At 47.9% G+C, this 13,232-nt stretch overlaps 1 protein-coding gene across 1 annotated transcript in view; it reads left to right on the plus strand.

Moving 5' to 3' along the window:
• Positions 1-10,308, plus strand: part of DPYSL3 (dihydropyrimidinase like 3) — a 56,964-nt gene extending 46,656 nt beyond the window's left edge. Inside the window, exons 8-14 of the mRNA XM_038740166.1 lie at positions 710-830; positions 1,723-1,879; positions 5,011-5,152; positions 6,139-6,309; positions 7,508-7,687; positions 8,150-8,312; positions 9,858-10,308. Coding sequence (XP_038596094.1) covers positions 710-830; positions 1,723-1,879; positions 5,011-5,152; positions 6,139-6,309; positions 7,508-7,687; positions 8,150-8,312; positions 9,858-9,946 — 1,023 coding nt within the window. The 3' untranslated portion in view covers positions 9,947-10,308. The remainder of the gene's footprint in view (positions 1-709; positions 831-1,722; positions 1,880-5,010; positions 5,153-6,138; positions 6,310-7,507; positions 7,688-8,149; positions 8,313-9,857) is intronic.
• Positions 10,309-13,232: the final 2,924 nt, after the last annotated feature.

The following is a 13,232-nucleotide window of genomic DNA, read 5'->3' on the forward strand; positions in this document are numbered from 1 at the left end:
TACATCTAACTACATTAATGGGAGAAAGGGAGATTGCTTGTGATTTTATGTGATGAAGCAGGCATCCGAGGCAGCTCCATAATCCATCGGGTCCTGGACTTGGTCTCTAATGGAGCATCAGGACTCCTGGAGAAACAGTGATGGTTGTCCTCTTGGACATCCCTCCTCAAGGTTATGGACGTGACACCAATCAGTCAATCAGTGGTATTTATTGAGCACTTACTATGTGCAAAGCACTGTACTAAACTCGGGAGGGTACAGGTCACCAGAGTTGGTGGACACGAGCCCTGCCCACAGTGATCTTTACAGCCTAAAGAGGAAGACGGACATAATTAGAAATAAATAAAGTATGGGTATGAACATAGATGTTGTTGGGCTGAGAGTGGGGTGAATGCCAAGTGCTTAAAAGGTACAGATCTGAGGTTACAGATACAGGTACTATCTAATGCGTTTAACTTTTCTCTCCAATGAGTCAGAAGGTCATGGGTTTTAATCCCGGCTCCGCCACTTGTCTGCTGTGTGACTTTGGGCAAGTCACTTCACTTCTCTGTGCCTCAGTTCCTAAAATGGCGATGGAGACATGGGACAGGGACTGTGTCCAACCTGATTTTTCCTATATCCACCCCAGCACTTAGTACAGTGCCACGGAGACCTTCCACCTTCGCTACCTGTGGCGCTCATTGATAATGTATTTCCCTTCCTGTTTTAGCTGGAGGCTGAAGCTGTGTTCCGGGCCATCACCATTGCCAGCCAGACCAACTGTCCTCTCTACGTCACCAAAGTCATGAGCAAGAGTGCTGCTGACCTCATTTCACAAGCCAGGAAAAGAGGTCTGCTCTCTACTTTTCTGCCTTCACTTCATAAGCCTCCTGCTGCCTATTTATCTCAAAAGTGTTCTAAGAATGGAGTCCCTCTTATAACCCCATTATTTACTGGAAGATCTGTTTCTCCTCCCAGTTGTTGATAATTGGGTCTGTACCACACAATGTCCCAAGGTATCTGCAGTTACTAATGGTCTAGTCACTTTCCACAGATGAGCATAACACTTCCTATTTGGCACTGATAAAAATGCTCCTCTGAAACTGCTTTTCTGTTGGCAGGGCAGAATGGGGACTCAATCTCCTGCAGGCAGTGAGTAAGGCCTCAAAGAAATTAGGAAGATTGCCAATGCTGCCTAATGGTTCTATGGGCCATTTTAGATGCCAGTGTGTATTTTGTAATTTCTTAAGTTTATGAAGTAGAATTTGGTATTTTGTGGGGGAAAACTGGAAGTCCCTGCTGCCTCAGCTTCTGGGAGGGTGTTTGAGGATCATCTCTTTCCCGTTGATCACCAGGAGACAGACAAGGTCTAGAAGCAATGATGTCTAGAGGATATGATTAAGTAAGAGTTGCTTACCTGCCCCTTAACCAAAACGGCACCATTGTTTGGTTCCCGTAGTCTTCACAGCCAACACATAACCACGTTTCCACCCAACCAGTGGCCCTGTACCTGGTTCTGACTCCTCCCAAACTGCTTACTTCTTGATTAGATTAGTTTACGAAGTACTAAACAGCCAACAAGCAGAGAAAGGAATCTGCATAAGGAGGCTACTGTACGCCTAGAAAACCAGAGAGTCCCTTTACTTCGGAAGGTTCCAGACTCGCGACTTTGGCTCCGAAGCCAGGTCAGGAGGCCCGACGACACCTCTCCTCTATCCCTGCCTCCATCTTTCTTCCCGCCAGGAAATGTGGTGTTTGGTGAGCCAATCACAGCCAGCCTGGGAACAGATGGGACCCACTATTGGAGCAAGAATTGGGCCAAAGCGGCTGCATTCGTCACCTCCCCGCCTCTGAGCCCCGACCCAACCACCCCTGATTACATCAGCTCCCTACTGGCAAGGTAGGTGCCGGGGGCCCAGTTCTACTGCAGTAAAAAAGCAGCGTAGCCTAGTGGGTAGAGCCCCTGCCCGGGAGTCAGAGGACCTTCGTTCTAATCCCAGCTCCACCACTCGTGGCTTTGGCAAGTCACCTAAATTCTCTGTGCCTCAGTTACCTCATCTGCAAAATGAGGATGAAAAGTGTGAACCCCACTATGGGATGTGGACTGTGTCCAACCTGATTAGCTTGTGTCTACCCTGGAGCTTAGTACAGTGCCTGGCGCATAGTAAGTGCTTAACAAGTACCATTAAAAAAAAATGGAGGAGCAGGTAACCGAAGAGTCTTGGGTGAGAGGCCAAGAAGAGATCGGAGGTGCTGACTCCGGTCATATCTATCAGTCAATCGTCAATACTATTTATTGAGCACTGACTGTGCAGAGCACTATACTAGGTGCTTAGGAGAGTATGATACTTATATAAAGTGGACGGTGGAGTTAGAAGGTGAGAGGGCCAGTGGAAATGGACTCAGTGGATGGGCTTTCACTACAGCAATGCTTTGATGAGTAAACAGCTTAGTGTGTAATGGCTTGAACCATTGCAAAATTGTGAATTGCAAAAATGACCTTTGATTTGAATTGCTGCTGAGGAGGAGAGTGGAGTTGTCCTAAGTAGATTCTAAACAGATAAATATTTAAAGCTTTACTGGATCTGGCTCCTTCATGCTTAGCCACTCTCTGAATTAGCTATCCGAGTACAGCAAGACTTCAGATACATTAAACTTTGGTGCAGATCCAAAGCCTGACTCTTGACCACAAAAACCCATGGAATTCCTCTCCTCTCCAGATTCTGCTTTCCACTGGGGTCCTCGGCTGGTTCAGGATCTACAAAAGTTAGCTGGCCGTGCTTTTCTACTCTGTGTTTTCCAAAACTAGGAAGCCCCTACTCCCTACTTCGAAAAGGCCTTTCACTCCTGGAATTCTGTCAAAATTGCCAGCATCCTGATCATTTTGAATGTCAAGGACATTGGTTGTACATTGTATGCCCACCTCTTGGGGACAACAGTAACGCAAGGTTCCTCAGCAAAGGGCTGGGAAAGGATTCTGGTTTCCAGTCAGTCAGTCATATTTACTGAGCACTTACTGTGTGCAGGGCACTGTACTTAGCGCTTGGGAGAATTCAGTACAACAGAGTCGGTAGACCTGTTCCCTGCCCACAATGAGCTTATTTTATTGTCTAGACTGTGAGCCTGTTTTTGGGTAGGGACCGTCTTTATATGTTGCCAACTTCTACTTCCCAAGGGCTTAGTACAGTGCTCTGCGCACAGTAAGCGCTCAGTGAATATGATTGAATGAATGAATGAATGAATAGAGGTTTTGAAGTGGGTACCGAGGCTCTCAGAAATGTAGTCACTGTAGTTTTCTCCTCATCATGAATGGACCTCTCCCCTCTACCTAACTTCCATACAACCTCTGGTCCCTGCCCAGGAGTCAGGCAGGCGTACCGAGAGAGGATCTGGACCTGTCTTTCAGTCCCTGGGGCTCCATTCTTGTTTCTGCACTCATTCCACATCGATCCCTGGGTCTGGGCCAGTTTCCTTCTTCATAGCCATCAAGCACCTTCCCTCTTATGTTCAAAGTCCATTCCATCCTCTCAGCCGGCTCTTCCCGATCCACAGCTCCCTGACAGGATGGGAGTGGAAATTGATACAGTGAACACATCCGTTCCCTGCCATCCCCTTCCCCTCACTATCTCTGCCATTGGCGTACTCCAAAAGAATCAGAAAAACAGCAACGAGAGGCTTTTTTCCCGGCTCTGCTAGGGCATGGGGCCCCTCAATGCTAGAGATTTGTACAGCAAACCATCAGTTAGAGAAGCCGCGTGGCCTTGTTAAAAGTGCATGGGCCTGGGAATCAGAGAACCTGGGTTCTAATACTGGCTCTGCTAGTGGCCTCCTATGAGATGCCAGGCAAGTCACTTCACTTCTCTGTGCCTCAGCTTCATCATCTGTAAAATGGGGATTCAATGTCTGCTCTCCCTCTTACCTAGACTGAGCCCCGTGTGGGACAGGAAATGTTTCTGACTTAACTTGTATAATAATAATAATAATTACAGTATTTGCTAAGCCCTTACTATGTGCCAAACGCTGTTCCAAGTGCTTGGGTAGATACAGGGTAATCAGGTTGTCCCACGTGGGGCTCACAGTCTTCATCGCCATTTTACAGATGAGGTAACTGAGACACAGAGAAGTTGCCCAAGGTCACACAGCAGACAAGTGGCAGAGTCGGGATTAGAACCCAAGCCCTCTGACTCCCAAGCCTGCATTCTTTCCACTAAGCCATGCTGCCTCCCTCAGCGTGTATCTACCCCCAGCACTTAGAACAATGCTTGACATATAGTAATCACTTAACAGATACCATAATAATAATAATATATAATAACCCCCCCAGTAGCTCTCCAGCCCATTGCAGAGGACAGTGATCAGAAACCTAACATCCAAGTGCTTTCTCCAGGGTCAGGTTAGAGAGACTGAAAGGTAGAGATGTAATGATAGTAACAATAATAATAACTGCGGTATTTGTTAAGTGCTTACTATATGCCAGGCACTACACCAAAAGCTGGGGTAGATACCAGCTAGTAAGTTGGATACGGTCCATGTCCCACATGGGGCTCACAATCTTAATCCTCATTTTACAGATGAGGTAACTGAGGCACAGAAAAGTGAAGTGACTTACCCAAGGTCACACATGGGGCTCACAATCTTAATCCTCATTTTACAGATGAGGTAACTGAGGCACAGAAAAGTGAAGTGACTTACCCAAGGTCACACAACAGACAAACGGCGGAGCCAGAATTAGAACCCAGGTCCTTCTGACCCCTAGGCCCGTGCTCCATCCAGTAGGAGCCTTCACCATTTATATTGAAGGGACAGGATTCAGGCCCTCTATTCCATCCAAGCCAGCCTATGGACCTCCTTCCGTATCCATAAATCTAAAGATATATGTCCTGGCTTGGGCCTCAGGATGCTTATCCCTGCCCTCCTGCTGGGGCCGCCTGGCCCGGATTAGGATAAGCTGAGCAAGGACAGGCCGTCCCCCCCATTCCCTGGCCTGGCCTTTTATCTTGCCTCTCACTTGGAGCCTTTCTACCTGGACAGTGGTGACCTGCAGATCTCAGGAAGTGCCCACTGCACATTCAGCACTGCCCAGAAGGCAGTTGGAAAGGACAACTTCACGGCAATCCCGGAGGGAACGAACGGAATCGAGGAGAGGATGTCTGTCATCTGGGACAAAGCAGTGGTGAGAAGGCCCGGGTTGGGTGGAAGGGACATGAGGGAAGGGGAGGGAGGGGGGACAGTGCAATGGAGGGGTGGGATGGGGTGGGGACGTTCGGTTTTGGGCCTTGGGAATCCCACACCTGTCCCCCAACACAGGCACCATGTTGGCTTTCCACCAGTGCTGTTTTGGAGGAATCTACGTACAGAAGAGAGGCAGAATGGCCTAGTGGAAATAACATGGGATTAGTAGTCAGAAAACCAGGAGATTAGAACTACCACTGGCTTAAAGAGTGACCTTGGGTCAGTCAGTCAACCTCTCTCTGCCTCAGTTTCCTCATCTCTCAATCTAAATAATCTTCTCTCCCTACCTCTCAGATAGTGAACCCCAGATCTTAGCACAGTGTTCAGGATATAGTAAACTCTTAGGTCATTTAAGCACTTATCTGCCAAGCTCTGGTTTCAAGAAGGCTCTTACTGATGTCCTCCATGAGAGAGTCTGTTTCCTCAAAATGTGCCCTGGAGGAAATGGTCAGAGGTGAACTCTACAGTGAATCCTTTTTCTCCTGGAACAGAAGACTCCAGTCAATCAATCATATTTGTTGAGCACTTACTGGATGCAGTGGACTGTACCAAGTGCTGAGTAGAGTACGATAGAACAGGAAACAGACATTCCTTGCCCACAACAAGCTTACAGTCTAGAGCAGAAGACAGACATTAATATAAATAAATTACAGATCTATACATAAGTGCTGCGGGGAATACTAACTGCCTTAGCAGATACCTACAGCAGGTGGCTGCCAGCAATTTATCATGGACTTTTGGGGTCTCCCCAGCAGCCTTGTTATTTTTGAGCAGATTCAAAACATGTGAGGAATGAAGCAGCTGTCCACCTAAGGCTTTGTAGTTTCTGATCAGGGTAGATTCTCACCAGTGTCCCAGACCCATCTCCCGGTGGGAGTTTCCCTGCTGGGCTAATAGCCAGTCACTTGTCCCCTCCACCCTCAACAGGCTACTGGGAAAATGGATGAAAATCAGTTTGTGGCCGTGACGAGCACCAATGCGGCAAAGATCTTCAACCTGTACCCCCGGAAGGGGAGGGTATCTGTGGGGTCTGACAGCGACCTGGTCATATGGGATCCAGATGCCGTGAAGATTGTCTCAGCTAAGAGCCACCAGTCGGTAAGTTGTGCTTTGGGGAGTCCAAGAAAGGGGGACCTGGACTCTAGGCAGGATTGAGGGTCTCCCGGAGTGAGGGTTGGGGATGCTACACCTATAAGTGCCAACTTTTTCATTTTGAGTAAAGGGTCTGAAAGCTGGAGGGGATCTTAGGAAGTGTGGAAGCTGGGAGGGGACAGATCTTTTATGGTCTAGACAGGGACCTGATAATCTTCTATCTATTCCAGCACTAGTACATAGTAAGTATTTAGCAAATACCACAATGAAAACAATAATTACACAGGAAAAAGCAATGAAAACAGAGGCTACCCAGCAATTCCGTAAAGAGTGTTTGGTGTAATTAGTTCCTGCGACGGAGCATGGCAGATACCGAAGCAGCATGGCCTAGGAGGTAGAGTGCGGGCCTGGGGTTCAAAGGATCTGGGTTTTAATCCTGGCTGTGCCGCTTTTCTGTTCTGTAACCTTGGGCAAGTCACTTGGCTTCTCTGTGCCTCAGTTACCTCATCTGTAAACTGGAGATTAAGACTCTGAGCCCCTTGTGGGACATGGACTGTATCCAACCTGATTAGCTTGTGTCTATCTCAGTGCTTAGTACAGTGTCTGGCATGTAGAAATAAAAAAAAGAGCCAACAGGGCTAGAAAACCACCACTTGGGATCTACCTGTCATGATTAGAAACTGTCAGGACTAGTCAGAGACTTGGTATAAGCAAATCTGGGAGCCCAACTCAGAGAGTTCTGGACAGGTTGGGATTTTGAGGGCTACAAAGTTGGGGGAAGAGTGAAGCGGTGGATGTAGAGCCCAGCTGAGAGAGTTCTGGACAGGTTGGGATTTTGAGGGCTACAAGGTTGGGGGAAGAGTGAAGCAGTAGATGTACTTCCTAGCTATTTCCATACCGAGGCAGCCCCAGTTTGGGAGAAGACTTGTAAAGTCATCCCTCCTCAACTCGCAGGGAACATTCCCAAACTGGTTCTGGAACTTTCCAGCCAGTAATCCCCAAGATCTGCATCTTGGCGCCTCACTCCCGAGATCCATCCCAGGGCCCTTCACTGCCCGAAGGCAAATGCATTGTGAGCTTTTCTTGATTTTTTTTTTTTCCTGAGCCACTCGCTCTCAGCAGGGCCAGCTGCAGGACTTGGGACTGGGGCCCCTCTAAACAGGTAATTTCCAGATTCCCATATGGGCATCTCCCCATTTTTCAGGCTGCAGAGTACAATATCTTCGAAGGGATGGAACTGCGTGGCGCCCCCGTGGTAGTCATCAGCCAGGGCAAGATCATGCTGGAAGATGGGAACCTGCACGTGACTCAAGGAACCGGTCGTTTCATTCCCTGCAGCCCTTTCTCGGACTACATCTACAAGCGCATCAGAGCCAGGAGGGAGGTAAGGGTGCCTAACCCTCTTCAGGAAGAGATGATCGTTGTGGTGTGATGGGTCTGGGTTAGGGAGGGATTATGAAAGACACCGCTGGTGGGAGAAATGTCTGCGTTCTCTAAGTCCAGATAATAATGATGGCATTTATTAAGCGCTTACTATGCGTGGATCATTTGACTCCATTGGAGTCTTATGATTCAAGAGCCATTCACAAATGTCCCCCACCTTTCTCCCACTTCCTCTGGGAAAGCTTGTCTTTAAACCCACTTTCTCCCCAGTGAATCGGACTTACCAATTAGCCCTCTCTGATCCCTGGCCCTCAGGGGCTAGAGAAGAGAGAGAAGGGGTAATCATGCCCAGTGGACATATTGTCAGAGTGGCAGGGCCCATACTCCGAATGATTTAGGGGCCCCGCCCATTAGCAACTGTGCTGTTGAGAGCCAGAGGACACCACTCTTTCTCCGAATGCAGATGGCAGAGATGCACGCGGTCCCAAGGGGCATGTACGACGGGCCGGTGTTTGATTTGACCACCACACCTAAAGGAGGCACCCCCGCGGTCTCCACCAAGGGATCTCCTACCCGGCAGACACCCCCCGTGAGGAATCTCCACCAGTCGGGATTTAGCCTATCGGGTAAGTGTGAGAACAGCAGTGCTGCTCATTCATTCATTCATTCAATCGTATTTATTGAGCGCTTACTGTGTGCAGAGCACTGTACTAAGCACTTGGGAAGTACAAGTTGGCAACATATAGAGACGGTCCCTACCAAACAATGGGCTCCCAGTCTAGAAGGGTGAGCAAGACAACAATACAAAGCATGTGAATAGCAAAGCAAGTCATCAGAATAGAAATAAAGCTAGATGCACATCATTAAGAAAATAAATAGCATCACGGCCTGGTTGTTAGAACACAGGCCTGGGAGTTAGAAGGTCATGGGTTCTAATCCCCGCTCCACCACTTGTCTGCTGTGTGACCTAGGGAAGGTCACTTCACTTCTCTGGGCCTCAGTTCCCACATCTGTAAAACGGAGATTAAGACGGTGAGCACCATGTGGGACATGGAGTGCATCCAACCTGATTAGCTTGTGTCTATATCAGTGCTTAGTGCGGTGCCTGGCACATAGTAAGCACTTAACAAATATCATTATTATTATTCCCGGACTGGGAAAAACATTGGTTTGGTCGGGTGGCTCCTTTCCAGTGAGACGCTTCAACGTGAAGTCTAGAAGATGATCTTTTCAGAGAGACCTGAGAAACTGGTGGAGGTCATAACGCTGCAGTGGCCCAGAGTCCTCTGGGGGCTTGTAACAGTTTTGGGGACAGCCCAGCAAATGTTGAAACATGCCAAGCGCCTCACTAGCCAGACCAGGGGAATCAGGATTTGGGGTTCCTGATCGTTTGAGAAAAAGGATTATGGAAAGAGAGCAGAAGGTAGAGCCTCCCCACCACCCCCAGTCCCCTACCCCCCCCCCACAAAAAAATGGAGGGTGAAGTAAAGGCAAACAACTATATTTATTGAGTGCTTTCTGGGTGCAGAGCACTGTACTAGATGCTTGGGAAAGTACAATATGACAGAGTTGGTAGACACATTCCCTGAAAATGACTAGAACCGTCGTGGTCACTCATAATAGATTGAAGTCAGTGACAGATAGCTCCAGAATACCTGCTACAAGCAACCTGGCAGCTTAAACCCAGTAGTAGTAATAATGTTCATACAGTCTTATTTATTGAGTGCATATTTACTGTGTGCAGAGTACTGTACTAAGCGCTTGGGAGAGTACAGTATAACAACAGACATTCCCTGACCAAAATGAGCTGACAATTTAGAGGGGGAGGCAGGCAATAATATAAATAAATGCATTCTGTTCTCCCATTACACATGTCTTCACCATACGTGTTGGATAGGATGCTTTTGGGGAATTTATCTGGATAGAACAAGATGCAGTGGGTGAGGGAGCAGATATGAACACACGTTACTTCGGTCCAGGGACACAAATAACATGGATTCATCAGGAATGTAACCCTGAGTGAGGTGCATAGACCAACAGATTGCTCCGGGAAATGTAATTCTTAACCACTCTTATGCATACTCCAGTAGTAGTAGCAGTAAGTGAGTTGAACCCTGTACATTAACCTGGCTTTTCCCTCCCTCCTCCCTCCCTGTTTTCTCCAACTCCAGGTACCCAGGTGGATGAGGGAGTCCGTGCTGCCAGCAAGCGCATCGTAGCTCCTCCCGGGGGCCGTTCCAACATCACCTCCCTGAGTTAAAATCCCGGAGAAGGAGAAGAAAAGGAACAAGAGAAAGAGTGAAAACCAAAATGGTACCTGGGTATTTAAGAAGGAAAGCGAAAACCCTTCGGAGTGAAGAATCCTTAAGCCTTAGGTTTCTCAAACGCTTCTCTCTGCCACGCTTTAATGATGTTGCTTTGTTCTTCTGTTCATGCTGAACCTTCATTTTTATTTTTCCACTTTCATGCATGCAGTCAAGTCCTTCATTCAGGGTCTGTAACGTGTTGAGCACTCGTGTACTGCCACATTTCAAGATGGGGACGGACCAAGCTGGGATGACGGGAACCAAAAAGAGCATAACAGGTCTCTTGGGATGAGGGAACCCAAGCAGAAGGGGAGGGGCGAGGGGCGGGGTGGGGGGTGTGGAGGGGTGGTGGCTGGGCTGGGGGATGTGGAAGGGGAGGTTGTGTATTGTGTCAACGTGCTTCTGTTTCTCCTGATGCCGGTCAGGCTTGGCGGCTGTCAGCTCATCACGGGCCCCCGAGACCCCCTCGTGAGTCCACCGGGGTCTCCTTTGAACAGCCTTGTCACATTGCCTCATGTTCGCTTTTATTACTTTGTACATTTTATTAAAAAACAAAAAGCAATCGTCCCTTCCGTCTGCTTTGATCTCGCCGGTCCCTTGGGCTGTTTTCCCCAAGGTCTTCCCCGGCGCTCTGGGGCAGATGGGACAGGGGATCAGAGGGGACCTTCTGTTTTCTCCCCGTCCAGCCTCTCTGCCTGCTGACCTGGCCAGCCCTGGCAAGTTAACGAAAGGTGGGGTGGAGAAGCTGGGTACAAACCACACCCACCATCTGAATCCCATCAAAGTGGTCTTTTGGGGATCTGTGATAGAAAACACCTTCTCTTAGGGGAGAGGCACCAATTCTCTCTAAATCAGACCCTCGGGCACCACCAAAAATAATAATAAGGGTATTCGTTAAGCCCTTACTATGGGCCAGGCACTGTTCTAAGCGCCGGGGTTGATACAAGATAATCAGGTTGGACACAGTCCCTGTCCCACATGGGGCTCACAGTTTTAATCCCCATTTTACAGATGAGATGAGGCACAGAGAAGTGAAGCAACTTGCCCAAGGTCATACAGCTGATAAGTGGTGAAACTAGGATTAGAATCCATGACCTTCTGACTCCCAAGCCTTAGCTCTATCCACCACACCATGCTGCTTCTCTAAAGCAGCGTGACCTAGTGGAAGGAGCCACAGGCCTGGGTGTCAGGGGACCTGGGTTCTAATCCAGGATCTGCCAGTTGCTCGCTGTGTGATCTTGGGCAAGCCACTTAGCATCTCTGTGCCTCAGTCCACCTGTTCTCCCTCCTGCTCAAACTGTGAGCCCCGTGCAGGGCCGGGACTTGGCTTTAGCCTCTAGTCATCTCTCTCATTCATCCTGCACATTCAACCGATCATGAAGCAAACTGATCTAGTGGAAAGAGCCTAGGCTTGGGAGTTAGAGGACGTGGGTTCTAATCCCAGCCCCATCACCTACCTGCCGTGCAACCTCGGGAAAGTCACTTAACTTCTCCGTGCCCCAGGTTCCTCATCTGTAAAATAAGGATTCAATACTCATTCTCCCTCCTACTTAAACGGTAAGCCCCATCTAAGATCTGATTATTATGTACATTCCCCAGTGTTTGTACAGTGCTTGGCACATAGTAAGCACTAAACAAGCATCACAATTACCGTTACTACTACATCACAAGTTTAAGAACACAAAGCCCTGTATTACAAGAGAACTCTTCATTTACCTGTCCTCCACCTGTAGGCTCGAAGCAGTAACTTTCTCCCTCAGAAGCTGTTAACCCCACACACACAGATACCTGCTGGTGTCCTTGGCACACTTTATGGAGTATTAAAAAAGCTAGACCCTGCCCTCAATTGGCTCCCCATTCGTTATCAATCAGGCAAGATGGCAGACATAATTTTTTAATTATCTGTACTCTTTTTGTAACTGAAAGTCTTTGGATTTGATTGTTTTAACATCCCCTTGAGACGTCATGGTGCTGCAGGCTTCCATGTAAGTGGCTTTGTCCCCAGACCTCTTCTTTCAGAGAAAACTCTGCGCTATATTTCCACCCTCCGTTTTGCCATTCTTTCTAATTGTCACCTTAGACCACCAAACACCCCCTGCTTAACTCTGTGGAATTGCCTTTGTCCAAGGCCCAGAAGCTGGAGTTTACTGGAAGGCCAGAAATTCCCTTGGATGAAGTTCTGATGCTGGCTGAACAATCGCTTGGATGTAATCAGGCAGAAATATAGCCCGCAGCCTGGCCTATTGATTTTATTTATTTTTATGGTATTTGTTGATGAAAATGGAGAGGAAGGGGTAAGGAGCCAAACAGTAAATGCTGGAAGGTCTAATACTCATCTGAAAAGCAGTTCTTGTGTTCTTGAAGAGCTTCGTGTTACAGAAAATGGTGTGAATAAGAAATGGGTTGTGGGGGGAGGTGGGTAAATGGTTTAAAGGTGATGATAGTCTAAATAATTTTACATTTGTCTCCCCGTTAGAATATAAGCTTCTTTTGGGCAAGGCATCTACTGTGTCCCTCCATTATTCCCAAGTGCTTAGAAGAGTGCATTGTCCCTAGAAGATGCTCAGTGAATATTCTTACTACGACTAAAGGGAAGCACAGGGAAGTAAAATCACTCACTCAAAGACACACAGCAGACAAGTGGCAGAGCTGGGATGAGAAGCCAGGTTCTAAAACTAGTTTAAATATTCTTACTACGACTAATATAAAAGCATTTTCTAATCTGAATGCTGCAAGAGGGAGCTGCATGTATTGATGTCAGCCTTCCCGCCCCCCTCTAGACTGTGGGCTCGTTGTGGGCTGGGAATATCACTGTTTATTATTGTATTGTACTTTCCCAAGCACTTAGTACAGTGCTCAATACGTACGATTGAATGAATGCATGAACATGGAGTAGGGGGCTGTTACACACACAAAGGGTCAGCCTTCCACCAAGGGAAGGGCCTGGATGAATCAATCAGTGATATTTATTGAGCACTTACTGTGTGTCGAGCACTGTACTAAGCTCTTGGGAGAGTACAAAACAACAGAATTGATAAACATATTCCCTGCCCACTCCTAAGGTAGCCTCTGGGCACTGCAGCCCCTGCTCTACCTCTACATCAATTAATCAACCAATCCTATTTATTGAGCACTTACTGTGTGTCGAGCACTGTATTAAGCTCTTGGGAGAGTACAAAACAACAGAATTGATAAACATATTTCCTGCCCACTCCCAAGGTAGCCTCTGGGCACTGCAGC

Source organism: Tachyglossus aculeatus, chromosome X1 (assembly GCF_015852505.1).
Source record: "Tachyglossus aculeatus isolate mTacAcu1 chromosome X1, mTacAcu1.pri, whole genome shotgun sequence".
NCBI classification, from domain to species: domain Eukaryota; kingdom Metazoa; phylum Chordata; class Mammalia; order Monotremata; family Tachyglossidae; genus Tachyglossus; species Tachyglossus aculeatus.